The sequence below is a fragment of the Suncus etruscus genome, chromosome 20 (assembly GCF_024139225.1).
Source record: "Suncus etruscus isolate mSunEtr1 chromosome 20, mSunEtr1.pri.cur, whole genome shotgun sequence".
In the NCBI taxonomy this organism is placed as follows: domain Eukaryota; kingdom Metazoa; phylum Chordata; class Mammalia; order Eulipotyphla; family Soricidae; genus Suncus; species Suncus etruscus.
In genome coordinates, this window is record NC_064867.1 from 43,454,885 (window position 1) to 43,480,444 (window position 25,560).

General features: G+C 58.7%; 4 protein-coding genes across 4 annotated transcripts; 2 read left to right on the plus strand and 2 right to left on the minus strand.

The window, feature by feature from the left end:
- NAA38 (N-alpha-acetyltransferase 38, NatC auxiliary subunit) lies at window positions 1–782 on the plus strand. The gene is made up of 3 exons (XM_049766196.1): window positions 1–168; window positions 314–497; window positions 608–782. Exons 1-3 carry the CDS (start codon window positions 85–87, stop codon window positions 718–720), a joined length of 381 nt encoding a protein of 126 aa, XP_049622153.1. The 5' UTR covers window positions 1–84; the 3' UTR covers window positions 721–782.
- A 1,280-nt stretch (window positions 783–2,062) lies between these two features.
- Window positions 2,063–2,792, minus strand: TMEM88 (transmembrane protein 88). The gene is made up of 2 exons (XM_049766194.1): window positions 2,583–2,792; window positions 2,063–2,423 (listed from the first exon to the last, which is right to left on the minus strand). Exons 1-2 carry the CDS (start codon window positions 2,790–2,792, stop codon window positions 2,154–2,156), a joined length of 480 nt encoding a protein of 159 aa, XP_049622151.1. The 3' UTR covers window positions 2,063–2,153.
- A 275-nt stretch (window positions 2,793–3,067) lies between these two features.
- Window positions 3,068–21,550, minus strand: KDM6B (lysine demethylase 6B). Its single transcript, XM_049766183.1, has 24 exons — window positions 21,536–21,550; window positions 19,710–19,829; window positions 14,946–15,069; window positions 14,454–14,593; window positions 14,208–14,349; window positions 13,021–13,119; window positions 12,710–12,929; window positions 12,509–12,601; window positions 12,063–12,224; window positions 11,624–11,830; window positions 11,185–11,535; window positions 8,806–11,093; window positions 8,576–8,702; window positions 8,356–8,461; window positions 6,793–6,998; window positions 6,634–6,698; window positions 6,483–6,554; window positions 6,237–6,385; window positions 5,974–6,088; window positions 5,688–5,875; window positions 5,170–5,311; window positions 4,712–4,838; window positions 4,457–4,627; window positions 3,068–4,346 (listed from the first exon to the last, which is right to left on the minus strand). Exons 5-24 carry the CDS (start codon window positions 14,342–14,344, stop codon window positions 4,323–4,325), a joined length of 5,049 nt encoding a protein of 1,682 aa, XP_049622140.1. The 5' UTR covers window positions 14,345–14,349; window positions 14,454–14,593; window positions 14,946–15,069; window positions 19,710–19,829; window positions 21,536–21,550; the 3' UTR covers window positions 3,068–4,322.
- Window positions 14,852–25,075, plus strand: LOC125997938 (collagen alpha-1(V) chain-like). The gene is made up of 12 exons (XM_049766119.1): window positions 14,852–14,954; window positions 15,517–15,709; window positions 16,004–16,523; window positions 16,737–16,849; window positions 16,992–17,463; window positions 17,579–17,714; window positions 17,829–18,020; window positions 20,263–20,266; window positions 21,978–22,271; window positions 23,856–24,261; window positions 24,410–24,653; window positions 24,807–25,075. The coding sequence occupies exons 1-12, from the start codon at window positions 14,852–14,854 to the stop codon at window positions 25,073–25,075; spliced, it is 2,946 nt and encodes a 981-aa protein (XP_049622076.1).
- Window positions 25,076–25,560: the final 485 nt, after the last annotated feature.

Consider the following 25,560-nt stretch of genomic DNA (forward strand, 5'->3'; position numbering starts at 1 on the left):
AAGCGCTCGCGAGATTTCTCCTCAGCGTCTTCCCTGACAGGCTTCCCGCGCTCCTCCCGGGGCCCCGAGGCGAGCTGGGGGCCGATGGCGGCGGGCTCGGGGCCCGCGCTGCTCCTGCGAGAAGAGAATGGCTGCTGCAGCCGGCGCCAGAGCACCTCCAGCGCCGGGGTTCGAGCTGGCGTGGGGCTCCCCGAGGCCTGCGGGGCGGGTGTGAGGGCGGGACTACAGCTCCCAGCAGCCCCCGGGGCCTGGAGCGGCCGGGGGCGGGGCTGCGCGTTGGGGCGTGTCTGAGCGAGGCCCCGCCCACCCACAGGACTCGGAGGCGGAGCCCGAGGCCGCCTCCGCCGCGCAGGCGCGCCGGCAGCTCGAGGCGCTGCTCAACAAGACCATGCGCATCCGCATGACCGACGGGCGCACCCTGGTGGGCTGCTTCCTCTGCACCGACCGCGACTGCAACGTCATCCTGGGCTCGGCCCAGGAGTTCCTCAAGCCCTCTGGTGTGTGCCCCGCAAGGCCACGGCTCCCCGCTCGGGCTCGGGCGTGCAGCCCCTGGCGTCTGGGCCAGGGCAGGGCCTGCCTGACGCCCCCCCACCACCCTTCTTCGCAGATTCCTTCTCCGCTGGGGAGCCCCGAGTGCTGGGCCTGGCCATGGTCCCTGGACACCACATCGTCTCCATCGAAGTGCAGAGAGAGAGCCTGGCGGGGCCTCCTTATCTCTGACTCACCCACCTCGGAGACGTGTTTCGGCTTCCTTGAATAAATAAACTTCGTGTGCGATCAGAGTGACCAGAGTTCTGGCTGTGTCTGTCAGTTTGCGTTATTGGGGTGTCTGGCGGGAGCCCTGGGGTTGCACATCCCACCCCTAAAAGAGAGGGTTTCTTTTTTTGGTTTTGTTTCGTTTTGGTTTTTGGTTTTGTTTTGGGTCATACCTTGCAGTGCTCAGGGGTTCCTCCTGGCTCTACGCTCAGAAATCGCTCCTGGCAAGTTTGGGGGACCCTATGGGGTGCTGCGATTCGAACCACCGTCCTTCTGCATGCAAGGCAAACACCCTTCCTCCATGTTCTCTCTCCGGTCCCTCTCTCTGTTTAGTTTTTGTTTTGTTTTGTTTGGGGTCATTCCCTGCAGTGCTCAGGGGTTCCTCCTGGCTCTACGTTCAGAAATCGCTCCTAGCAAGTTTGGGGGACCATTATAGGGTGCCGGGATTCAAACCACCATCCTTCTGCATCCTACCTCCATGTTATCTCTCCTTCAGCAGGAAAGGGTTTTTGAGGCCAGGATTTGCTATGCCGCTATGACATCCCAACCTGGACATCCTGGGATGCCCAAAAGTTCCCTCAGGTTTGTGGGTGCAGAGGGGGCCAAGGCTGAGCTGTGACCCCCCACCCCGGGGTGGAACCCACAGTCTTCCCTCCCACGCTGAAACTCCAGAATTGTAGTACTGCAAGGGGGTGTCATCCTGCTCCGGAAAGCCCATTGTTTTCCTCCCCGGCCTGGCAGTGCTGAGTTCCTCTGAAGCTGGGGTCAGAGAACAGGCTCAGGTCCCCAAGGGGAGCCAGATAGGCAGCGGAGGCCACTCTGCTAGTGGGAGGTGAGCTTGGGGTCAGGGACATCTCTGGGGTCTGCTGGTCAGGAAGAGCGGGCAGACGTGATAAGGGAAGGCAGGGAGGCTCAAAGGATGTTGCCCTCTGGAAACTTGAGCACCCCCTCCACCCCAGGTTTCCTGCTTCCACCAGCCCAGAGCAGGGGAATTGGTGTGGGGGGCCCCTCTTCACAGGATCCTAGGAGCACATTCAGTTCCTTCACTCTTTATTGATGCATGATCACCCCTTCCCTTCCAACCTCACTCCCCAACCTGTAAGTAATAGCTGCACCCCAAAATTTAAAAAGTAAAAAAGATGGTGGTTCTATTCACAAGGTAATGTGGGGCGGGGTTCGAGGTTATGTATATGCAGGGTCCAGCCCGGGTCATGGGAAGAGGGTTTTTTCCAGTGTGGTAAATCTTCACCCACAGTTGTTCCACAGATGTTAGTCTGCCCTAAAGGAGAAGAGCGCGGCTAAGGGCGGTTGCAAGCAGGGGAGAGATAGGAAACAGACCCCCTGGCTTCAAGTATTTGGGCTGACTGGGAAAAAAGGACAGTCATTGGAGATGTTCCTCAAACCCAGACCTTCCCCGATGTGGGGACAGCCGGGGATGCCGGGGAGGGCCGGGTGGGCCTCAGTTGTGGAGGACGCCGTCGCCGATAGAGCGCTCGGCTGTAGGGCACGAGGCAGTCAGCCAGGCGAAGGCGCAGACACAGGCGACGGTAGCTGGCCAGAGCAAGCACCAGTAGAGGGACCAGGAGCAGGAATCCGGTGACCAGCAGGGCCGTGAAGCCTGGGTCCCGAAGGTGTGCGGTGCAAGCGGGTGTTTGGGAGCGCAGGAACTGGGGAGAAGAGGAAGGCACAGAGAAGAGGTGTCAACCCCACTGAAAAGCTCAGGCAGGGAAGTTGGGGCCCACTGGGGATACCTCAGAGATCCTCTCACCCACAGCCACTCACATGGGACCCACAGAGCACACGGCCACATTCACACACAAGCTCACCTGAGAGTGGCAGAGGAAGCCGAAGCCTAGCATGGTGACAGCAGGTAGCAGGATGGTCCCCAACACCAGCATGAGCAGGAGAAGATTGAAGGCAGCCACCAGGAGATTCTGGGCCGTGACCAGCACCGCGCAGGCCCAGCAGTCCAGCGGGTCTCGAGGCTCCGGGCCGCCACTGGGAAGCGATCTCTGAACCCCAGGGACATCCGCCATGGCCCGCCTGGCTCCAGCCAGGGCTGGGACCAGGAGGGCCCTTATAGCCCTTTTTCCTGCCCCTCCCCCCGGCCCAGCCTCTCCCCACCCCTTCATCCTGGAATGTCTCCAGGACCAGAGCTCTGGACATTCCACAGGCGCCTCTGGGAGGGGCTCCCCCTCTGCAGGGTCCGAGCCGTCCAGGACTCCCCATCCATCCATCAGTCTCCCCTCTCCTCCCAGGCAGGACACTCCCTTCTGCCAGCAGCACGCTAACACGCTAGCACGAAACAGGATTTTCATTTTCTGGACTTTATTTTCAATAATATTCGCACACAAAAAAATCACCGAAAATAGGGGTAGGGTTGGGAAGACCCCTCTGCCCCTGGGGCAGAGAGAGACAGTGCAGCGAGAGGGGGGCAGGACTGGAACCCCCCACCCCCATCCCTCCCGCAGCCTAGCACGAGAAAAAAAAAACCTGACAAACCCAAAAAAGAAGCCCCGGAGGATTTCTCCTGGGTGTCCCTGCCCCTAGGCTGTTTCCACGCGTAAAAGGGGGCAGAAGGGAAGGTCCGTGTTTCGTTTTGTTTTGTCGTTTTAAACTGGTCAGGGCTGGGAAGGACAGGGTTCCTTTTCCTCATAGTTCTTTCTTTAAAACTTTAAAAAAATTTTTTCTTTATTTATTTCATTTTTTACAAAATACCATTTCATTCAGTTCCCACTTCTTCCCCTACAGTACAGGAGTCGCTCACCCTCAGGCAGGGTTGGGATGGGGTCGGTTGGGAGTGCGGGGACTGGTCCGAGAAAGTGCAGGACAGGACTTCGAGGAGGGGAGCGGGTTTGAGCACCAAGAGAACCCGGCTGGAGCCGAGGGCAGGCAGAGACAGGCCGGCCACACACACCGGGACACAGGGAGCGCCAGGTGGCAGGCAGTCCCTAAAAGGGCGGGTGGGTGGGATGGTCGGGAAGGCATGGGGGGTCAAAAATGAATAAATAGGTGTGAGTGGGACTGTTATAAATTAAAAAAAGAAAACAAACAGAAAGTACAAATCATAACCAAGTGAATTAAGAGACATGTACAGCGTCACAGCTAGCATTGGAAGTAAAAAAAAGGAGTTCTCGGGGAGGGGTAAAGCCCATAGAATCTCATGAAACACCTCGGCTGCCGTCGAAAGTCTATGTACATACAACACGAGCCGCATGCTGGCGAGCGAGAGGGAACCCGTATGCGACCCCCGCCGCTGGAGCCTGGTCCTTGTGTCTGTTGCTAAAGGCCAAAGTCGGTGAAGGGAAAGGCCGGGGGGCTAGGGGCTGCCAGCGTCCCCTGCCCCACCCACCCCCGCCGTCTCCCTTTTTATTTTTCCCTCCTATTTGCTTAAAAAAATTTTTTTTCTTAATAAATTAAATGAGGGGAGCTGCCAAATGGGGGGGAAAGGCCGGGCCGACCCCCTTCCAGGCCAGAGGCAGGACCTAGGTCCAGCCCAGGCGTGTGCTGGTGGCCCCGCGGCGCCCTGCAGACGACGGATGGACAGGCGTGCGGGGCGTCCGGCCTCACCGCGAGGAGCTGGCTGGGGCCTGCAGAGAGAGAGGTGAGGAGCAGCGATTAGGGTCATCTTGACCAGCCTCAGCCACAGCCACAGCCACAGCCAGCCCTATACCCTTCTCAGCCCCCAGCCCGCCCTCACCAGCGTGAAGGCGTCGTAGGCCTGTACCAGCTCCTCTGTGCGGTATTGCTCCAGCACCACTACACCCTGGAGGCCAGCGCTGCGGCGCCTGGCACAGGCCTCACAGTGCACCAGGTATGTGTTGCGGCTGCCGTTCTCGCTGGTCACAAACAGGATGTTGAAGACCTCCACCTGGAACAACAGGAGTCATCTTCAATGGAGCAGGAGGGCTGCTGTGGGCACCTGCTAGGTGTGGGGGCCATCACGTCCACTTACGTCGCACTCGTTGCAGTAGTAAGCCGGCTCGTCCTTCACCCGGCCCTGGTAGGCGATTTTCTTCCCGGCCCGCACCAGACTCTCTCTTTGCACCTGGCAGTGCTTCATGGACTGCAGGAGGCAGAACCTGTTGCACACAAGAGCTGGTGGTGAGGCAGCAGGAAGCACCAAGGAGCAGGAACCCTCATGCCCTGAGCTCCCCACTTCATTTGCATCAGCGCCACAAGCCCTGAATGGCATTGGTCAAAGCTGACATCGCCAGTGATTTGTATCTGTTTGGACCACTGGAAAGTACACTGCCTCCGAATAGGGGCCTTTTGTGCTCCATTCCTCCCACCATCACAGTAACCCCATAGACACATGGAAATGGGTGGAGAAGAGGGGACATGGGGCAGAGAAAAGAACAAGGGCAGGAGCAGTACTGGGGCAGGGGGCTTCCTCCCAAAACAGGCTCTCACTTGATCATCTTGAACAAATCGGGATCGCTGATTTTGACTGTTCGAGCCACATTCCAGGACACGTGAATCATGGGCACAATCGATTTGACATTTTTCACCTCGTTCCACTCATATCGTTCCAGGGCCAGCTGGTACTGATAGGCTGTGAGCCATAGAAGGGGGTGTGGGGGTCACTACAAGATTCTTAAACAGCCCCAGACTTAGGGACCCAAACCTGTTCTCCTCACTTGCAAGGCTCCCCCCACCCACTCTTGTTTTGTTTTGGGTCCACATCCGTTTGACGCTCAGGGGTTGCTCCTGACTATGTGCTCAGAAATCACTCCTGGCTTGGGGGGGGACCATATGGGATCGAACCTTGGTCCGTCCTAGGCTAGCACTCGCAAGGCAGATGCCTTACCTCTAGCGCCACCACTCCCCCCCCCCTCTTTCTTCTTCTTGGGGCTGTATCCCCAGGATCCCACCCCTCACTGCTGAGAAGCTAAATATAGCCCGTCATTTGGTCCCACCCGCCCTCTCACCGGTGAGGGGCCCCACATTCCAGGCTATGTTGTTGCACCAGCCAGTGGCCTGCACCCAGTGCACGGTTCCCGCATTAATCCACACGAGGTCTCCAGGGCGCTGCACGAAGCGATATACAGGGATATTGGAAGCATAGAGGTCATCCAGGATTGGCCACCAGGAACCTGTCAGGTAGTCCACGCCGTGCCTGTGGGGTGGCCACAGAGTCAGAGGATGGAAAGCTGAGAACCTGGGGGCAGGAATGTAGGGAGGATCTGGCGGAGGCTGGGTGGGGAGAGGACACACCGGTCACAGAAGGCGCTGATGGTTTCCCAGTAGTGTTCGTGGACCGCAAACCACTCACAGTCGCCAGGGCCGATGTTAATGTTGACAGAGCAGAAGTTGTTGTTCTCTTGGTGGCCTGCAGGGAGCAACAGAGAACGATGTAGAGCGCTGAGCCTGAGCTTTGGAGCTAACTCTTCCTCCTTCCAGACTTCATTGGCTCCTGGAGGAGTATGTTACAGCCCGCCCCTCAACCCTTCAGCACGGAGGCCCAGTGGGGCACACACCTGGTGTTCGGCTGCCAGGGACTTTCATGTACAGCTGTACAGTGTTCATGCCCAGGATGGTGTGGCCCACATGGCTCAGCATGTTTCCTGTGGATGTTACCCGCATAAAGGCGGGAAGCTTCAGCAGCTCCTGCAGCTGGGGCTTCCACCTGTGGTGGTGAGGGTGCAAAAGTGAGGCTACCCACTCCTCTCAGGGACCCCCCTCAAAACTCCCACCCTAGCTCTGCTGGCTCTCACCCCTCTTACCGTTTGGCATCGGACAGGTCGATATTGGTGCCAAACTTGATGATATGATGGTTCTTCGGGTCCGGGGTGCTGCTGCTAGGGTGAAGAAGACTGGTTGGCGGAGCACAGGGAAAAGGGGGAGTAACTGGAAGGGAGCGAACTGCAGTCGTACCTTGGAGGAGTTCCCGTGGTGCTGTCCGGCTCCTCCGACTCCTCATCCTCACTCTCCTTCTCTTCCTGCTTGGCAAGGGGTGGACAAGCCTGGGTCAGAAACCTTCCAGGATTCCGCCCCTAGCATCTCTGCTTCTCTCTGCCCGCGGTGCCCTCTCACCTGCAGGGACTCCTGGAAAGACGAGGCCTGGTACTGTGCGTACTTGGCAATGGTGGTGTGGGAACGGGAACTCTCACAGGGCCATATCTGCCGAGTGCCCGTTAGATCCCAGTTCTCATCTGAGGGCTGCTGCACCTGGGTGCGTACCTCCACAGTGTGCTCACCACTTGCCTCCACCAGTGTCTTGGTGGAGAAGAGTCCCAAGTCTGCAAGGGAAGGCCAGCAGGACATCAAAGTCAAGGAAGAGGGTCCAACTCACCCTGTTCCTTCATACTTCTCAAACTTCTGGCATGGTAGACATAGGTCTAGCATAGCTCAGCCAGGCAAGAGTCCTAGTCCCACAGAAGTTGGGAGGCTAGTCCTCCTCGGGCACAGCTCCCATGGTCTTTAACTATATGATCACTGCCCCTCTTTCCTCCCCTAGTGCTTTAAGCCTTGGTCCCTCCACCAGGTGTGTATTAGGCCATGTGCTCAGCAGTTGACACAGTTGACAAGTGACAAGTCGATGGTGACTTTTGTTTGTTTTTTGGTTTTTTAGTTTTTGGGTCACACCCGACAGTGCTCAGGAGTTACTCCTGACTCTATACTCAGAAATGGCTCCCAGCAAGCTTGGGGGACCATATGGGATGCCGGGATTCGAACCACCGTCCTTCTGCATGCAAGTCAAACGCCTTACCTTCATGCTATCTCTCAGGCCCCTTGATGGTGACTTTTAATTGGAATAAGTAAAAAAGCCAAATCTAGAACTAAGCCCTCTAGATTATGTTTTCATTATCTCAATAGTAAGGGAGGTTGTAAAACAGGTTGGCTTTCATATTTCTACAGTTTACTATACTTTAGTATTTGCTTGAAATTTTGTACAATAAAAGATTGAAAGTCCCAACTACATATCTACAGGGTTTTTCTACAATCAAAATTCTAAAATCATCCAGGGCCGGATGATAGCACAGCAGGTTTGGGTGTTTGCCTTCTAGGCCTACCCAGGTTTGACCCCCCGAAATTCTATATGGTGCCCCAAGCCTGTCAGGAGTAATTTTTGAGCACAGAGCTAGGAGTAAGCCCTGAGGGCCATCAATGTGGCCCCAAAACAAAAACAACCTAAAATTCAGCACTTCAATGAATCAATATTCTTCTCATGCCTAACCACTAAAAACTCAGTTATTGAGCCCCTTCCCACCTCCTCCTTTCTAACAGTGGGGTAAAAAGTCTGACCTGCAGACCCATCACTCTGAAGCACTTTTTAAAAGTGGCCTATACATAACTACAGAGAACTCACTAGAGCCACTGGCATTAGTTTTCTAATGCGGTGGCTATCAGAGGTCCCAAATTCCCATCTTTGGTGTTTACTTTTGTTTATTCGTTTGGGGCATGGGATTCTAGGGCTCAACACCTAGCAGTTCTCAGAAGCTTACTCCTGGCTTTGTGCTTAACGATCACTCCTACTCCTAACAATGCTGAGAGAACTCTGAAGATCAAACTACGGTTGGTCGTTAGCATGGCAAGAAATTTAACCAGACTCCAGTTTCTTTACAATCCTCGCACCTCCCTGGTCCCCACACTCACTGAGTCGGAGGGAGCCAGCCAGGCCACGGATGACAGTGATGGGATTTCGGGGATCTGTACAAAACTGTAGCAGCACTGGTGAGAAGGCATCCCGTTTACTCTCCAGCTGGGGGCGAAGCAGAGAGGTTCAGAGCAGTGTCAGGTGTCAGGAGTGTCCCAGCCCTCCACCCTGACTTAAAACCCTCTGGCAAGGGCAGTTCTGACAGTTCTGATGACTTACATAGATGCTGGGTGTGGGTGGGTTGAGCTTTTCCCGGGGCAGTTTCTCCTCAGTGTTGATCTTCGGTTTCACAGACTGGGCAGGCGACAGATAGGACTCTCGAAATTTCCCTTTCACCTTGGCATTCCTGTGGGGGACAAAGAGAGAGAATAGAAATCTCAGAGTAATGGGGAAAGGGTCTCTCCCCTGAAGCCAGGCCACAGCCCTGCAGGTAACATTCCCTAACTCACTTGCTAGCGCGCACAACATCAGCTGCACAGTGGCTGATGGTGAGGTCAGCCATTCGAAGCCTCCGTTCTTCCACCTCAGAGGCGATGAAGGTCTCCTTGTCGCCGCTCTCTACCTTGATGAGCCGGATCTTTAGCTCCTTGGGGGGCCCTTCGCTAAGTGAGCGCAGCTTCAGCATGTCAGCCCGGCTGACACCGGGTGGCCCTGGAGCTTCCTCCCGAGTCTTCTTCCCAGGGGCAGGGGCTGACGGGGGTGTGGGCTGAGCTGAGGGGACGGGAGCTGGCGGAGGGGCGGCAGCCGTGGGGGGCTTGGCCTTGGAGGCCCCGCCGAGATCAGGCCTGGCTTTCTCCCGACCCTGGATCTCCTCGCTCTGCAAGTCCAGATTGCCCAGAACCCTGCGACTCTTTTCTTTGGGGGCCTTGGCCTTGGCCTTGGCCCTGCCTTCGTGAGGCCGCCGACCCACACTGTCCTTACAGGCCCGCCTGTGCCTTCGGTGTTCCTTTTGGTGCTCCTTCTGGTGCTCCTTCTGGTGGTCCTTCTGGTGTTCCTTCTGCCGCCGCTTGCTGCCGCAGGCTCCCGTCGCTGCCACAACCCCAGAGCTCTCCTCCTTGGCCTGGACAGGTGGCAGCAGTCGCTCATTCACACTGTCCACTGGATCTGCAGTGTCCACCGGGTCTGCCGAGTCTGCAGCACCGCGACCCACCCGCTCCACAAGGGTCTCACAAGCCCGACTGATCTCTTCTAGCACCTCAGACTCAGAGCGAGTAGGAGGCAAAGGGAGGGGTGGAGGTTGGGGGGCGGGGGGTATGGGTCCTGGGGCTAGCTCCTCGCCTGCCCTGTGCTCCAGGGCCCAGGGCCCACCTGAGGTAGAGAACTGAGATGAAGAGGAAGCAGAGGGCTTTGGGGAGCCCTGGGCACCGGGGGCCACTGAGGTGGATGGTGGTGGGGCGGTAGCACCTGATGGGGGGCCAGGGGAATACTGAGTAGCGGGCAGGGGCCCAGGCCGGGTGGAAGCAGTGGTTCCAGTTCCCCGGTAACAGTACTTTTGTCCCTCCAGCACAGAGGCCAAGGATTTGAGCAAGTTGGCTGGGCTGGCTGGCGGGGGGACAGGGGGGAGCGCAGGCTGCGGCTGGGGGGGCGGAGGGAACTTGGCTAGAGGCGGTGGCGGTGGCAGGGCTGGTGGTGGCTTCTTCTCCTCTTCCTGCGTGGCTGGGGAGGTGGCGGTGGTGGTGGCGGCGGCAGCAGAGGTGGCAGCAGTGTGGCTCGGGGATGAGTCGGTGGGAAACGCAGACTGCAGAGGTGGGAAGGGTTCCTTCAGGGGCGGTGGAGGGCCGACGCCTGCCTCCTGCTGCTGCTGCTCTTCCTCCTTGCGGATGGATTCGTCTAGCATCTTCATGATGTTGGCCAGTCCATCGGGCAGGATCTTGAACTCCGCTGGCTCCTCAAACTGGTCCTCCAATGGGGTAGGAGGAAAATCAAAGAGTCGTGGGCCACGGGCAGGCAGCTCCCCAACCCTGGGCGGCACAGGCTGGGAAGGTTTATTCAGGGGGCCTGGGGAAGGCCCTGGCCCCACCTCGGGGGTCTTTGGGAAGGAGACCCTGGGCCGAGGGCTCTCCGGGCGCCTGAAGCTTCCTGAGGTATTTTGGTGGCAGGAGGGGGGTGGGGCTGGAGGCAGGGCAATAGTCAGGGGAGCGAGAGGTGGATCCTGGGGGCTCAGTATCGGACTGGGGGGTCTGGGAAGGGGGTCCATATTTCTGGCCATATATGGAGGTGGGGGGAAAGACACACTGCTGCTGTGGCTGCCATTGTTGCTGCTGCTGCCGCTGCCACTACTGTTGCCGTTGCTGCCGCTGCCGCCGCTGCTGTTGTTGTTGCTGCTGCTGCTGCTGCTGCTGGTGGTGGTGGTAGTAGTTGGGGGAGTGGGAGGGGTGTGAGAATCCTGAGTGCCCACGGAAAAGCGGGGGGCTGGGGGCCCCAAGAAGCCCTCGCGATGGGGAAGGTGTGGAGGGGGCGGGCGGTGGCGTCCCTCGGGCCCGTATAAGAGCTCCTCTAAGATCTCGCCGTCATCTCGGGCTGGCCGGCCGGCCGGACCCTTCAGCCAGGCAGGGGAAGGTGGGGGGCGTAAAAGGCGGGGACACGGAGGTGGAGGCGATGGGGGGCCAGGTGGAAGGGGCAGGTGGGAAGTGGTCGTGGGAGCCGACAGGAATGGTTTCCGACTGCTGTGTGTGGAGGGCCCCAGGCGGCCTTGGTGAGAGGAGACCTCAAGCGCGGGAGTTTGGTAATGGCTGGGCTGAAAGTGCAGGATGGGGTGATCAGGGGGCTGTTTCAGCCACCTCAGACCATTCCATTGACTTCACCCCACATCCCCGATCATAACTCACAATGCCGGGGCTGGGCTCCACGCCCCGGAGACCAGTGTTGCTGCTGCTGCTGCTGCTGCTACTGCTGCTGGTGGTGCCAGGGAGGCCAGGGGGCCGGGAAGGGGCGTAAGGCACGCAGGCGGTGGTTGCTGCTGGTGAAACGCTGGAGTCCATCCGCGACCTCTGAACTCTGCTCTCTCTAAGGTCACTTCCGGGGGGACGGGTGGCAGGTGGGCAGCCATGGCTCTCTGCTCCTGGGGGGCGGGGGCCTGGGCCTGGAGGTGCAGCCGGGACCAGCCGGTGGCCAGGGGGGTGTGCGGTGTAGGCTGGAGCTGGGTATGGGTAGGGGTGAGGCAGCGAGTGCCGCTGATCCTAGAGGAAGCAATGACAGGATAAGGAATAGAGAACATAGGCAAAGGGATTTAATGACCTAAGGAACAACATCTCATTTCTCACTCACCTGGCGCTCTGGGGGTGCTGAACCCTTGCGTTCGGGACCCCAGGCATCTCCATGCAAGGTACTCCACAGTCCCGGCTTGGTCAGCTGAAATGGCGGGCTGGTGGGTAGGCCAGGCAGGGGTGGTGGTGGTGGCGGGGGTGGAGGCGGCGGCGGCGGTGGTGGTGGCAATGGTGGTGGAGGCAGCGGCAGCCCTGGAGGAAGGCCGGTCTAGAAGAAAAGTGGATTTAAGAACCCACTTCTTCGGAATAAGGCAATGGCGCGAAATGCTTTCTACGCAAGCATCCAGGCTTTGATCCCCGATGTAAGGTTCCTAGAGTCCAACCCAAGCACTATGCTGGGAGGAGCCTCTGCCCACTGCTGGATTGGTCCAAACACCACAGGAAAAACAAAATCCACTTCTTGTCCCATTCTGTGCCTGCTGGCCCACATAAAACCTTACCTGCTCAGAGCTGCAACCTCTCCTGCGCTTGCCTCCAGGACTGAGGCCCTCCTCCCCCGAGGGGCCTGAGAGTGCTGCAGGTGGCATAGGCTGCACCACTGGGGGTTCAGCAGCTCGTTTTACTGGGGGACCCCCCCGCTTGGCTCCATAATTTCGCTTGTGCTGAGATTAAAAACAAAGAGTGGAAATAATAGTACAGATTTGGACTAGAGCAATAGCACAGTGGGTGGGACACTTGCCTTGCATATATATGACTGACCCAGGTTTGAGCCCCAGCATCCCATATGGTCCCAAGAGCCCGCCTGGAGTGATTCCTGGGCACAGAGCCAGGAGTAACCCCTAAGCACTGCCAGGTGTGGTTCCCCCCCAAAAAAATACAGGTTTCTTTACTTGTACTTCCCTCACCCTTCACCCTCTTCCCTCACCTACTCTGCCCCCTGCCTCACCTCAAGGTGCAGCAAGTTCCATACTTGCTCAAGGGGGGGCAGGACCTTGGCTCGGTGCTGGCAAGAGCCAGGATGAAAATTCCAGAGCTGGGCCTGGAGAAATAAGAGAAATAAGGGAACAGGGAAGAAACAAATGTGAGAGGAGGATACAGAACCAGAAGGCACAGGCCTAGCCCCTGATGTCCTCCTGCCTGATCCTACCTGTTGCAGTCGGCCGAGGCGGGGTCCCAGCTCGGCCAAGGTTCCTCCGTAACGAAGGGCGCTGTGGTAGCAGCGTATGGCCTCTTCACTGTCATGCTCGGACTCATACAGTTGCCCAAGCTGCTCCCAGAGTCCTGGCTGGGCTGGCTCCCGCAGCAACGCCTGGACACAGCCATGCAGCGATTCCAGCTTCCCGTGGAGGGGTCTTGGGGTGGGTGTCCTGCGGAGAAGGGAGGTTTGGAACAGAATAGTTAGGCCTGGTAAAATGCTTCCAAGACCACAGTCTTACCTTCCACCCCTAGTTTACCTACCCTGGAGCGTAATATGGTTTGTTGGGGTGGCCAGAGCTACTGCCATGTGAAGGGGGTAGGGGAGCCGAAAGTGGGGGCTGCCCAATGCTGGCAGAGCACCTAGAGAGAGAAGGTCTGTTAAGGAACAGGAAAATGAAGCAGATATACTCTACCTAAGAAGAGTGAAAATACAAAAGAAATCAGTTAAGAACTGATTAAATAAGGCCTATATATAAATTTATATATATGTATGTATACATATATAAGAAATCAGTTAAGATCCAATTAAATATATATTTATATAAATTTATATAAATATAAATATAATATATAAATATTATATATATTATATATTTATAATATATAAATATAAATATAGTTTTATATATGTATATATATATAAGAAATATACATAAGCCGGAGAGATAGCATGAAGGTAAAGCATTTGCCTCCCATGCAGAAGGTCGGTGGTTCGAATCCCAGCGTCCCATATGGTCGCCTGAGCCCGCCAGAAGTGATTTCTTTTTTTTTTTTTTTTTTTTTTTGGTTTTTGGTTTTTGGGTCACACCCAGCGGTGCTCAGAGGTTACTCCTGGCTGTCTGCTCAGAAATAGCTCCTGGCAGGCATGGGGGACCATATGGGACACCGGGATTCGAACCAACCACCTTTGGTCCTGGATCGGCTGCTTGCAAGGCAAACGCCGCTGTGCTATCTCTCCGGGCCCAGGAGTGATTTCTGAGTGTAGAGCCAGGAGTAACCTTAGCGCTGCCGGGTGTGACCCAAAAAAAAAAAAAAAAAAAAAAAAGAAATATACATAAGAAATATATATAAGAAATCAGTTAAGAACTGATTAAATAAGGCCTATATATATAAATTTATATATATATATATATAAATAGTGGGCTGGAGAGATAGCATGGAGGTAAGGTGTTTGCCTTGCATGCAGAAGGACGGTGGTTCGAATCCCGGCATCCCATTTGGTCCCCTGAGCCTGCCAGGAGCGATTTCTGAGCCTAGAGCCAGGAGTAACCCCCAAGCGCTGCCGGGTGTGACCCAAAAACCAAAAATAAATAAATAAATAAATAAAAATAAATAAGGCCAATAGTATGATAAAGCCCATATGTCATTTTGAGAATGACACAGAATTAAAGTATATCATAGTGTGGAGAAGAGAGCCCATAGACAAGAGAGATGGTTCAAGTCCTCACCTGCCTCCAGGCAGCCATGCGCTTCGAGGAGGGGGATGTGGGGGGCAGGAGCTCCAAGCCCCAGCACAGCTTAAGCCCCCAAGGGCAAAGGCTTCCCGTGCAGTGCGGGCCCCTGGAGGGTCCACTGCCCGATGCATCCAGCCTGCGTCAGGGAAAGAAAAGATGGTCATTTTCCTGAAGGCACAGACAGCTTGGGCTGCCCACCCTGCACACAGGGCAATCTACCCAGGTCGAGTCTTCCCGTACCAGGTCAGCAGTGGCCCCAGGAGCCCTGGAGATCGGGCAAGGCCCCCTGCCCCAGTTCTCTGGGGTGATGGTCCTGCTCCAACCGCTGACGGAGTGCCCGCTGCCACCCGATGGCTGCCTGAGGTCTCTCACAGATTGTTCTACAGAAAGGAGGAGGGAAAGTGAGTGAGTGAGTGAGTGAGTGAGTGAGTGAGTGAGTGAGTGAGTGAGTGAGTGAGTGAGTGAGTGAGTGAGCCGGCCAGCACACAGCCAGGGCTTTTGGGGGGTCGACTCGGCTGGGCTGGCTGTGGCATCCAGGGGATGGGAATTAGATGAACAGCTTTAGTGAAGGCCCAAGCAGGCCGAGGAGCCCAGGAGCTCCAGAAGAATGGCTAGGAGCCAGAGAGCAGCAGGGGGCGATGGCAGAGGAGTTGGTGGCCAAGCTTACTCTAGCAGCGCGACTGGGGGCCCTGCACCAGGGCTGGCCAGCCACTGACTGGCTGACTGACTTACCCAGCCTCCGTGGGAGAGTCCTCACACCGCGTCGGCCAACTTGGGGTGCCCCGATCCGGCCAATCACGAGAACTCCTCTCGCCCCAGACAGCCAACCATCACCCGTCTCCGCCTCAGTAACAGCCTGGAGGGGACCAATGGGAGCCAGGTCACCCCGAGGCTGCTGCTGCCGCCTTAGCGCAGCAGCGGCCCGAGAGGAGGGTCGGTCGGAAGGGCTCCTGGGCCCGAGCGACCCCAGAGTGACCCCGAGACTCCCACACGGGGTCTTCCTCTCGGAGCGACTGACTGACTGACTGACAGCTGACAGACAGAGCAAGGTGCAAGTCCAGGAGGTGAAAGTGGCTTTCGCCTCAGGGAGGAGGGGCAGCGGCCAAGGCAGGCGGCACCTGCCTCGAGTCCCCGGACTCTGACTGACAGAGACGTCTCCAGGCCCCCAAGGCAATGGGGCAGCAGGGGAGCGACCCCCAAAGGACTCAGCGAGACAAAGCCGACAGTGGCCGTCCTCACTCCAGCCTCTGGATCCCCACACACACTTCCCCTTGGGGCTCCCTCCGAACTCCCGCACCCCCAGACGACAAACAAGCGCTTCGCCCGACCCCATCCCGAACCCCACCTGAGACCGAGTTCCCGGATTCAGCCCGTGCGTCCAGCTCCTCCTCAGTCTCCGTCACCGAGACCCCCCCTCCGCAGCTTCAGCCCCCGCTTCTGGAGAAGCCCGCCGCCAGCCGGGGAGTCGAGTCGCACCACGCCACGCCGCGCGGCCCGTCTGTCCTTCCCCACGCCGGGGCCACGCGGTCCCCCCCGCCACCCACGTGGCCCCCGCCCCCCCAGGGAGGGGGGATTTCGGGGGTTGCCCGTGACGTGGCCACAGGCGCGGCGGAAGTGGTGTGTGTGTGCGAGGGTGAGTGAGTGAGAAGGGGGGAGCCGCAGGGCGGGGCCGGCCGGTGACGTCACTCCGGGCCCCCCAAACGCCCAGTTCCTTAAAGGGCCCGACGCCTCGCGCAGCCGGACCCTCGGCTCCCCCGTCGCTCTGTCTCCGTCTCCCTTCGGGCCCCCAGCTGCCGACCGTCCCGTGCCGTGCCGTGCCGTGCCGTGCCGTGCCCCCAGGTAGGGCCGCGAGAGCCGGAAAGAGGCTCCACGCGAGCACAAAGAGCCCGCGGCGGCGAGGCGGCACAAAGCGACGGGGCGGAGCCTGCGCTCCAGCTGGGGCGACCTGCCCACTCCCCGGCCGAGGGCAGGAAGCCGGGGGTGCGAGCGCCGCAGACGGAGGCCGCGCGGAGGGCGACGGCCCCGGGCGACGGTCGGGCGCAGGCCGGGGGCGGCGGCGGAAAGTTCGCCCTCGCCCCCCTCGGGGAAGTCGCTGCTGGGAGGAAATTTCCACGCGGCCCCTTGTGGCGGCGGCTCTGCCGGGGGCGCGTGTCTCGGGAGGGGCCGAGCGCCCGAAAGCCCACGCCAGGCCGGTTCCGCGAGGGCCGCGGGGGAGCTCTCGGGGTCTCGGCATCCACGCACAGGCTGAGTCGCCACAGCCAGGGCGCCTCGCGCAAGGCCGCGACTCGCCGAGCACCCGAGAGGACGCAGGTCGGCCACCGGGGGAAGGGGCGCGTGCTCCCCCTGCCCTGGAAAGCGCGCCCCGAGCCCCGAGGCCGCCAGGAAACGCCGCTTCCCCTTTGCGCGGATGACGCTTCCCTCGGCCACTTCCCCTTTCCCACGGGGAACTGACTAAGCTTTTCCTGAACGCCGCGGCGGGGAGGCCGGGTCCGCCCTCGACCCCTGAGCCCGTGTCCGCCTTAGTCCCGTCGAACAGTCGTCATCAAACTTCTTCCAGCTCGGTGTCTACCCGCGAGCCAGCCGCTAGGCCCACAGGCCACCTCGAACGTGAAGCCCATTCCCGCTGGACCCCGGACGTGGGGCCTCCCGCGCGCACACGCACACACACGCACACACACACACACGCGCGCACACAGCCCTCCCTCGGAGTCTGAATCAGACTGGGGTGGGGGACGTGAGTCACCCGAAAGCCTTCTTCCCACTCTCCCACTGACACAGACACCGGCGGAGACAGACACAACTCGGCCCCCACGGAATTCCCCCTCGCCCCCCTCCCCGGGGCCTGACCTCTGACCCCGACCTTGACCTGGCCCCGGGCTCCTCGCGCCCGGCCCGCGGCCGCTCTCACCTCCAGGCTCGCCTGGACTCGCACTGGCCATGCTGCGAGCCTTGTCCGTGCACAGACACCCGGAGACAGAGGCCCGGAGGACCCCGGGCACCTCCAGTCAAAGACGGACAGACAGACAGACAGACCAGCCACTTCTCCTCCAGCCCCAGCACAACAGACACACAAGTCCCCCAGGGGTGCGCTGGGCTGGACCCGGCACCGAACGGGTTAAGCCGCTGGGCACCCCGAAGCCACGCCCTCGCCATCCGGGCTCTCCGCGCCGAGCCGCGCTCCGCCCCTTCCATCCGGGGTCTGGACTCGGGACCGGAGCCTCCCCCTCCCCCTCGCGAGGTCCGGGCCTGGGTGGGAGTCACCCCAGTCTCCGTCCATCACACCCACTTAACTCGCGCGCGCCTGGAGGGCCCGGGCGCCCCACCCTGGTGTCCGGGCCGGCTCTCGTCTCACCTGGGGCGCCCAGGGTCTCGGGGGACGGCCACTCACTCCCTGGCTGGGCTCCCTGCACGGTGACTCAGCCGCCCTGGGCAAGCTGCCGGCCGCCTGGGATTCCCTCACCAGGCCCTCGTCCCTCCCTCGGTCCCCCAAAGCCAGACCGGGCCCTCCCCAGCCCCACTCGAGGAGAGCATGACAGTGCTGGCTGTGTCACCGCCAGCCTGGTGTCTGTCTGCCTCTGCCTGGACACACACTGGCCGTGTTGTGTGTCTGCCCAGCAAGGCCGGCTGTGTGCGGGTCTCCTCTGCCTGCCTGCCTGCCTGCCTGCCGCCTCCCTCCCTGGGCACCTGCCTATCGGCCCATCTCCTCTCCTCCAGAGCCCGAGGCGGACCTGACAGGACGCGCTCCAGCCATCAGGCCTGTCTACACTACTCGACCACTAGCAGGCTCCTCCTCGGAGCTGTGTCTCGGTCTGTGCGCCTGTTTGCCTGGCTCCTGTCTCGATCTTTTGTCTGGGTCTGCCTCTGCATCACTTGTGCGATCACGTGTGTCTCTGCACATGCCCTTCTGTGTTTGCCATCATGTTCCTGAACAAAGTCACCGAGACACTGGAGCAGGCTGTCTGCCCTGGTGAGTGAGTGAGTGAGTGACTGACTGACTGACTGACTGACTGACTGACTCCTGGGTCTCACTGCCCTGAAATCTGGACGCCTGCCTGCCTGCCTGCCTGCCTTCCTGGCTGGATCTGGGAATCTTCCTGGCTGAGTCAAAGACCTGAGGCTCTCTCTGAAGCTCTGTCCCAGTCCTCTGACTCCTCGGCTTATCTCGTCACAGTTTCTTGAGATCTCTGAGGCTCCTCCCATGATGGAGGCAATTCCTCGCATTTAGTAAATACTTTCTAAGCAGCAGGCACTGTTAAGCACTTGCTATCCATTTTAGCCCCCACCCCACAACCTGATACAGAGAGACTTTTATTACTCCACTTTGCAGATAAAGAGAGACACTGAAGCTCGGAAAGTGGAGGCGAGGTTATCTAGGCAAGACCATTCTGCACAAGTCAAACTCCTTCCAGAGTAGCTCATCCTTCGAACTCTTCTGCAGTGCCCTTGCTCTTTTTTTTTCTCTGTGGGTTTTATTCTCACACATCAATTCCTGAGTCAGCCTGCACCTAGGACTGCCCCCAGTTTCTCATCCCAAATGTCTCATATCCTCTAGAGAAGGTGTGGGAAGCAGGCTGCGCAGCATATCTCAAAAGGCATTCATTTCTTGGCATTGAAGCTCATTCAGTTAATACGTTCATTCAACACAATTCCACTGAGGCACCCCAACGTGCAAACCATCTTGCCAAACAGTAACAGATACATAGAAGAAAACAGTTCCACTTAAAAAACTCGGTGACTAGTGGAAAAACATACTCAAAACTGAAATCCCAGCGCTGAAGAGATAGTGGCTTACCTGGTACCACATGTCATTCCCAGATCCTCCTAGGAACAATCTCAGAGCCAAGAGTAAACTCTGAGCACTGCTTACCGGATTGTGTCCCCCCCCCCAAAAAAAAAATTAAGTCTCTCTGTAAGGAATGAGGGATGGATTCTCAAACTGAAAGGGAAGTAGAAGACAGACAGCGAGTCAGAGTGAGAGCGAGAAAGAGAGAGTACAAAGGTATAGTAGTGAAAGGGACAGAAATTTGTATGGAAAAGTGAGATGACAGTAATAACATGGTGGTAGCAATGTTCTCTTGTTAGCTTCCCAGTCCATTTCCAGACATCAACAGCCGGGCTGTTAAAGTTTTAGAGGTACAAAGAGTTCCCTATCCCAGAAAAAATCTCTTCCGGGTATCTCACCTCTGCTTCCCTGCATGCAAACTCTAGCTTAGTTCAATAAGCAACTGAGTTGTAACACTGGGTGAGATTTTTCTTTTTTGGGGGGTGATAGTAGAGAGGCTGATGAAGTAAAGGAATAAACCATTCATAGGTGACAGAAGGGAGCTCCACGGACCAGGAAGGCGGAACCACCACAATGTGGGGGAAGGCTGAGTCGGGCTGGCCCATGATGAAGAGCAAAGAGCGGGCATGATCCAGTTCATACCAACCTTCCTTAAACATTTAATCAGGAGTTGGACTGTGGCGCAGGGTCATTTGCTAAGGGATAAGACTTACCAGACGGAGTTCGGTGTGCCCTCTCTCATTGGAACCAGTGCCCCAGAAGTGGGGTGCAGCAAACCACAAATGGTGGGGTGGGTGTTGTTACTATGGGGCTGACATGATGCCTGGGGGAACCTAAAAACGGAAAAAATCCAGTTAGAGGTGGGCTCTCCAGAAAGTAGAGGATTTTTCTTGCGCTCCCAGTTCCCCCTCTGAGGAAAAAGCTAGCTCCCTGGTCAGATGGGATATGGGAAAACCTGTTTCTATGGCAACCAACAAAAGCCATCCCCAAAGAAGTCTCCCAGCCCTCCCCTTTAGGAAGTCGCCTAGTCTTGGGGGGTAGGGAAGTATGTTATAACTTCACAGTAGAAAGCAAATCTGGGATCCTAATGATCGGACCCCCTTGTTGAGAGCCCCAAGGCCCAGAGTACCCTAGCTGCTCAGAACACCACACCCAAAGAAGGCGGTAGGCTTGCATATCCTCTTCCTTTAGCAATGCCCCACCTTAACCTTATCAAGACACCAGCCAACCCCACCCTCTGGACTCTGCTCCCTCCTCTTCCCCCAGGCAGGTGCAGGCAGGTCTTGGCTAGCTACACAGGTAGCCAGACTAGATGAACGGGCCCAGCAGGAGGAACCTTCCTCCACCGCAGAGCAGAGCAGGGCCTGGGACTAGAAGTCGCCTCTCTGCGAGCAAGCCTTCCTTCTGTCCTTCTATCCCACCCCTCAAGGCCATATCCTGTTTCCCCATCACCTCCTTCCTCTGGGTGACCCAAGAAGGTAGAGAGGAGACCCAAGACCTGCCCTTCTAACTCTGAGACCCAAAAGGTCTTTTAACAAGAGGCCAGGGCCCAGAGGACACCAGAGTCAGGTGTCCACTCAGAGGTCAGGCCTAAGTCTGCCCTCGGCTCAAATTCACTCCAAAGGCCCTAAGGTTTTAAGTCTAGTTTCTGCATTCTTTGGCCTCCCAGCCCCTATCATTCCCCCTGCCCCAGAGACTCAGGCCTCTGGCCCCCAGCCTCCATGATGCAATGTGCTGCAAGCTGCTTTGGCTGCTGATGACACTGCCCCCAGGGAGGTGCTATTTCTGACCCATAGCAAGGCCCCTCACAGAGCCTGGGCAGTGGTCAGCTGCCGGCTGAAGAAGGGAGCTTGAGGGGGGAATCCTCCAGGGCAGAAATACTCTGTGTGTGTGTATGTATGTGTGTGTCAGGGCAGAAATACGTGTGTGTGTGTGTGTGTGTGTGTGTGAAATACTCATGATGAGAATCCTACAAGACAGAAATACTCTGTGTGTTGCATTTGTGAAGGAGGGGTGTGTGTGTGTGTGTCTGTGTGTGTGTGTGTGTGTGACAGACCAAGAGAAGTGGGGGCAGACAAGACAAGGGGGTGGTGTGAGGGGTGCCGGGACGCCAGAGTGAGGTAAAGGCAGGCAAGCGTTTAAAGGGACAGCCCCGGAGCTTTAATCCCTCACCAGCCCTGGCCCCAAAAGGGAGGTTATAATTCATCTGTCCAACAGCTGGGGTGGGGGGTGGGAGGTGGGAGGTGGGGGCATGTGGATCGGAAGGGAGGGACAGGGGAGGGCCTGGGGCCTTCCAGAACACAACCCAACAACAAAAGGGAAGGCAGAAGGGCTGGATCCAGCCAGTGTAAGTGTGCCGGGGCAGGCAGGCAGGCAGGAAGGCGGCTGCAGACCCGGCTGGCGGTCCCGGTCACCCGTCAGATGGCCATCAGGCTCTCTGGGTAGACCAGGGCTTCCAGGCCAGGAGTGGGAGAACTCCAAAGCTGAAGAAAGCCCCGTGCTGAGTTCCCCCAGGCCCAGGCCAGCACCCCTTGCTCACCCTCCTTTCCCAAAGCACATTCTCAGCCACAGCCAGCAGCACCATTCCAGAACCTGGCAGGCCCCAAAGCAAGCTCAGCCTCCAAAGCCAAATGCCAACCGACCAACCAACCAACCAACCCGGCCTCCCCGGACGGACGGACGGACGGACGGACGGACGGACGGAGCCAGCCAGCTCCCTCTCTCGCCAGTGCGGGGTGGCAGTGGCCACACCAAGGCTGTCCCTTTAAATCATGACCACCCTGCCGGTGTGTGTGCACCCACCGAGGGGAGGGCCCTGCCCCCCAGAAGGCCACCACCACCACCACCACCACCCCAACAACCAGAGGGCCATTTAAAGGGACAACCGAGTCGCCACCCCCACCCTGCAAACACACACACGCACACAGCCCCCCAGCTCCTCCACAGGGCCCCCCAGATTCCGGCTCTCCCCCCACCCCTAGATCTAGACAAGCCAGGAGGAGAAAGGGGGCCAGGGCAGGGGGGGCCAGAGAGCCAGGGGACCATGAAAAGGACTGGACACTCTCCTTGCTCAGCACCCCCGGGACGGGCCCCAAAGAAAGCAGCGCCCAGACAGATGCCACCGGCGGCTCGCCGGCCGGGTGGACAGGACAGGACAGGGCAGGTGGGCGACCGGCCCGAGCTGGACCGGACTGGACAGAGCTGGACAGAACCGGCCGGAGCTGGAACGGACTGGCCCAAGCTGGGTCAGACCGGTCCGAGCGGAGCAGGCCGGGGTGAGGCAGCCAGGAAAGGGGTGACCTCGCAGGGTGCGGGGGGAATGCCAGGCCGGGGTTACCTGCTGGGTGTCCGTCCCCCGGCGGTGCCCCCGGAGTCCGGGTGGGGAGGGGGAGCACGGGGGATGGGCTGGGGGCGGGGGGAGCCGGTCCCTCCTCTGCCTCCTGGGCCTGCCCCGGCTCGCAGCCTCTGCCTTCCTCCCTCCCTCCTCCTCCCCGTCCCTGAGTCCCGGAGTCAAACAAAGAACTGTAGCAGGCTCTCCCCAGCCCCCTCCCTCCCTCTCCTCCTCCTCCTCCTCCTCCTCCTCCTCCTCCCCTCCCTCCTCCTCCCTTCCGGTCTCTTCCTTTAACTACCGCCCCCCAGCCCCCACCCTCCCACCCAGACACCCCAAACCTTTTCCTTGCACACCCCTCTGCCTAGCCCCAGCCTGCGATCGCAGCCAAGGAAACTGTGTTTGCAAAAATGGAAAGGTTCCCCACAACCACCTGGGAGAGGGCTGGGGGGGGGGTCCGGCTTAAGATAAAAAAATTAAAAACCCCCATGCAATGCCATTATTTTATTTTCACAACCACAGAAAGAGCCTCGGCCGCTTCTTGGGGAAAAAAAAGAAATCCTAAAGAAAGCAGGCTAAATCTGGCCGAAGCACTCGTCATATAAAGTGCACAAAAGAGTGGGAGCTAAGCCCACCGTCCCCTCCTCCCCACTCGCTCCCCAAAATCAACACAGACTCCCCACTTTTGGCTAATAAACTCCCAAGCCCCTGGCCAGTTGGAAGCAGGCCCTTCTACTAGGATCCTAATAACCCACAATAATGCCATTTCAGTGTGAGTATTTCATAACCAGCATGGGTCCGGGGCTGGCCCACGGTGCCAGGAATTGTGCTGAATGCTTTGCACCCATCCATCATCTCACCTTCCCCCCCAAAACTGCGATAGGTATTGATAGTTAATATTGATATTTAATTTTTGGGTGACCTGCTCAATTCCCTAAAGCCAGCCACTCAGTGGCAGAATTGGAAATGCAATCCAAGTCTGTCCAAGTCCTAAGGGGCAAAGCAATAAATTGCTCCCCCATACCAGAATGAAGCCAAGGGTTCCATTCAACAGAGAAGGGCAGTTAGTCCAAGCTATCTACCTCGCTGTCTCCCTTCAGGGAACCCCAAAATGACCCACCCACCCCAGGAGTCATGCTAAGACCGTCTATCGCCCTTTTCCTTTCTTCTCACAGTTCTGCGAGCCACTGATAAGGCCCCGGGTCTATGGGGGGGCGGGCAGGGCATCCCTCTGCCCTACAGACAGACAGATCTTTTCCTGGGGCCACCACTGCCCCCTTGAACCCCGAAAAGGCCGGGGACCATGCAGCAGGTGGTAAAGGCACTGGCTTATAAAGGCTTGCTGGGCATTGCTTTCAAGTGGGGAAGAGGAGAGACTTTGGAAGGGAAACTCGGCTGTGTCCATGCCCAGAAAAGTGTCTCTGTGTGTTCTCTGGGCCTCGGCAAAGGGCAAAGTCTTGGGGCCACCCCACACCACACCCCTGCCCCTCCCCCCCAAAACTCCAGGCCGGGCTTTCCCACCTGCCGGAAGCTCAGGCCCAGGGAAAGGAGAAGGGGAAGAGACGGCGTGGACAGGCCTGGAGTTGGACTCCCCTCGGAGCAGGGCTGGAGGCGCCAGCTCCAGGGCAAAGCGGGGGTTCGTCCCCTCGCTGGGCAGCCGCCCCGGGGGGCCAGGCACGGGTGATGTCACCCTGCGCCACCTCCAACTAGGACCTTTAACCCCGCAGGGCAAACGAGGCGTGCAGGCTGAGCTGCCCAATGCAGGAGCCTGGGGAATCTCGGACACCCCAAAAGGAGAGGGAAGCAACCCCCGAATATGCCTTGATTTCCTTTCGCCCCCCTGGAGTCCTACTGACCCCGAAGCCACACGGCAGACCGAGCCCCAGATAGGGTCGCCGCCTTCTCCCGGGCCTGGGGAGCTGTCTAGGCGCTGCAGGGTGTGAGGAGGAGTGGGGGGCCGTCTCCCCGACTCAGAGGGATTCCCCCAGGACCCAGCCAGCCGCCAGCCAGCCGGAACGCGTCTGGGTCCCCCAACTCGGCTCCACCCCGCGCTTGCCAGGGCGGAGTCTGCCGGGTTGAAACCAGGACACGGCGGGGAGGGAGTTACATAACCGGGTGCAGCCGAAAAGGCCGCGCGGGGCCGGACCCGGGGCTCCCCGAAAGCAGCCCCAGGGGGTGCCAAGGAGCCCGAGGCCTCCAAGCTGGGTTGGGGGCACGGAGAGCATCCGCTTGCACCGCGACCAAGAAGAGGGAGCCGTGCCAGAGAAAAACGAGGGGGGTCCCCTGGGCTTGGGCTTTGCTGGGGTGAACCCCAAAATGGCACGGGCAAGTGTGTGATGAAGCAAAACCTCAGGAAGGACGCCCAAGAGCCGGGCCAGGCCCTGAGGAGTCCTAGAGGGCCAGAAGCCTATCTGGACAACGGGGGCCCTCGATGTGGGGGTGCAAGGCCGCCCAGACGTCTGGGTCCCCCACATCGCCTCAGGAGCTGCCGCCCCAGTCAGGCAGCGACGCCCGACTGAGACTGAGACTGAGGCTGAGGCTGAGGCTGAGGCTGAGGCGAGGAGGGGGAAGTGGGAGGGGCGGGAGGCGCCGCGCATGCGCAGAGCGCCGCTCGCGCGCGTGCGGGAGGGCGGGGCGGGCACGCGTGTGGGAGTGCACGTGCGGCCCGAGCCGGCGGCCCCGCCCTCGCCCCCCGCGCCCACGCTCATTGGGCGCCGCGGCACTGACGTCACGGGCGGCCGCGCGCGCTGATTGGACGCACGCGAGGCCTGGAATCCGGCTGCCTGTTGCTATGGCAACAGAGGAAGAAGCCAGAAAGAGGAGAGAGAGGAGAGAGAAAGAGAGAGAGTAGGCCGGCCTGGATTGGGAGAGCACGCCTCCTTTTCCTCACAGACGCCAGCGACCCCCGGCCTCTCTCCTTCTTGGTTCTGGGAACCGGCATTTCTTCTCCAGAGGCACAACTGCGGCTGTTGCGAGCTCCCTCAGCAATTTTCTCCTCAGAATGACAACTGCGCTGCTCAGTGAGCAGCCCTCCGCCTGTCTCCTCAGACAGAGAGGCCCCATTGGAGACCAGCTCCCTCAGCAAACCACCCTCCTCAGAACGAGTCTGCTGTGCTCAGTGGCCAGCCCTTCACCCTTCAGTCTCCTCAGATCGGAGGGCCCAAGCAACCAAGTCCCTCAGCAAACGGCCCTCCTCAGAAGTCTGCGCTGCTCAGTGAGCTGCCCTTCTTCCTCGT

Excerpts from the sequence above, each read along its gene's own strand:
- LOC125997938 (XM_049766119.1), top strand. The coding sequence starts at position 14,852 with ATGGCAGAGGAGTTGGTGGCCAAGCTTACTCTAGCAGCGCGACTGGGG. Across the intron at positions 16,850-16,991 it reads ATTCCCGCTGGACCCCGGAC|ACACCGGCGGAGACAGACAC; the intron begins GTGGGGCCTCCC and ends CCACTGACACAG. Across the intron at positions 24,654-24,806 it reads CCCCAAAATGGCACGGGCAA|GAGCTGCCGCCCCAGTCAGG; the intron begins GTGTGTGATGAA and ends ACATCGCCTCAG.
- NAA38 (XM_049766196.1), top strand. The coding sequence starts at position 85 with ATGGCGGCGGGCTCGGGGCCCGCGCTGCTCCTGCGAGAAGAGAATGGC. Across the intron at positions 169-313 it reads AGAGCACCTCCAGCGCCGGG|GACTCGGAGGCGGAGCCCGA; the intron begins GTTCGAGCTGGC and ends GCCCACCCACAG. Across the intron at positions 498-607 it reads GGAGTTCCTCAAGCCCTCTG|ATTCCTTCTCCGCTGGGGAG; the intron begins GTGTGTGCCCCG and ends CCTTCTTCGCAG.
- KDM6B (XM_049766183.1), bottom strand. The coding sequence starts at position 14,344 with ATGCATCGGGCAGTGGACCCTCCAGGGGCCCGCACTGCACGGGAAGCC. Across the intron at positions 6,386-6,482 it reads GACCTGTCCGATGCCAAACG|GTGGAAGCCCCAGCTGCAGG; the intron begins GTAAGAGGGGTG and ends TCACCACCACAG. Across the intron at positions 5,876-5,973 it reads ATCAGCGCCTTCTGTGACCG|GCACGGCGTGGACTACCTGA; the intron begins GTGTGTCCTCTC and ends GCCACCCCACAG.
- TMEM88 (XM_049766194.1), bottom strand. The coding sequence starts at position 2,792 with ATGGCGGATGTCCCTGGGGTTCAGAGATCGCTTCCCAGTGGCGGCCCG. Across the intron at positions 2,424-2,582 it reads GCTTCCTCTGCCACTCTCAG|TTCCTGCGCTCCCAAACACC; the intron begins GTGAGCTTGTGT and ends TCTTCTCCCCAG.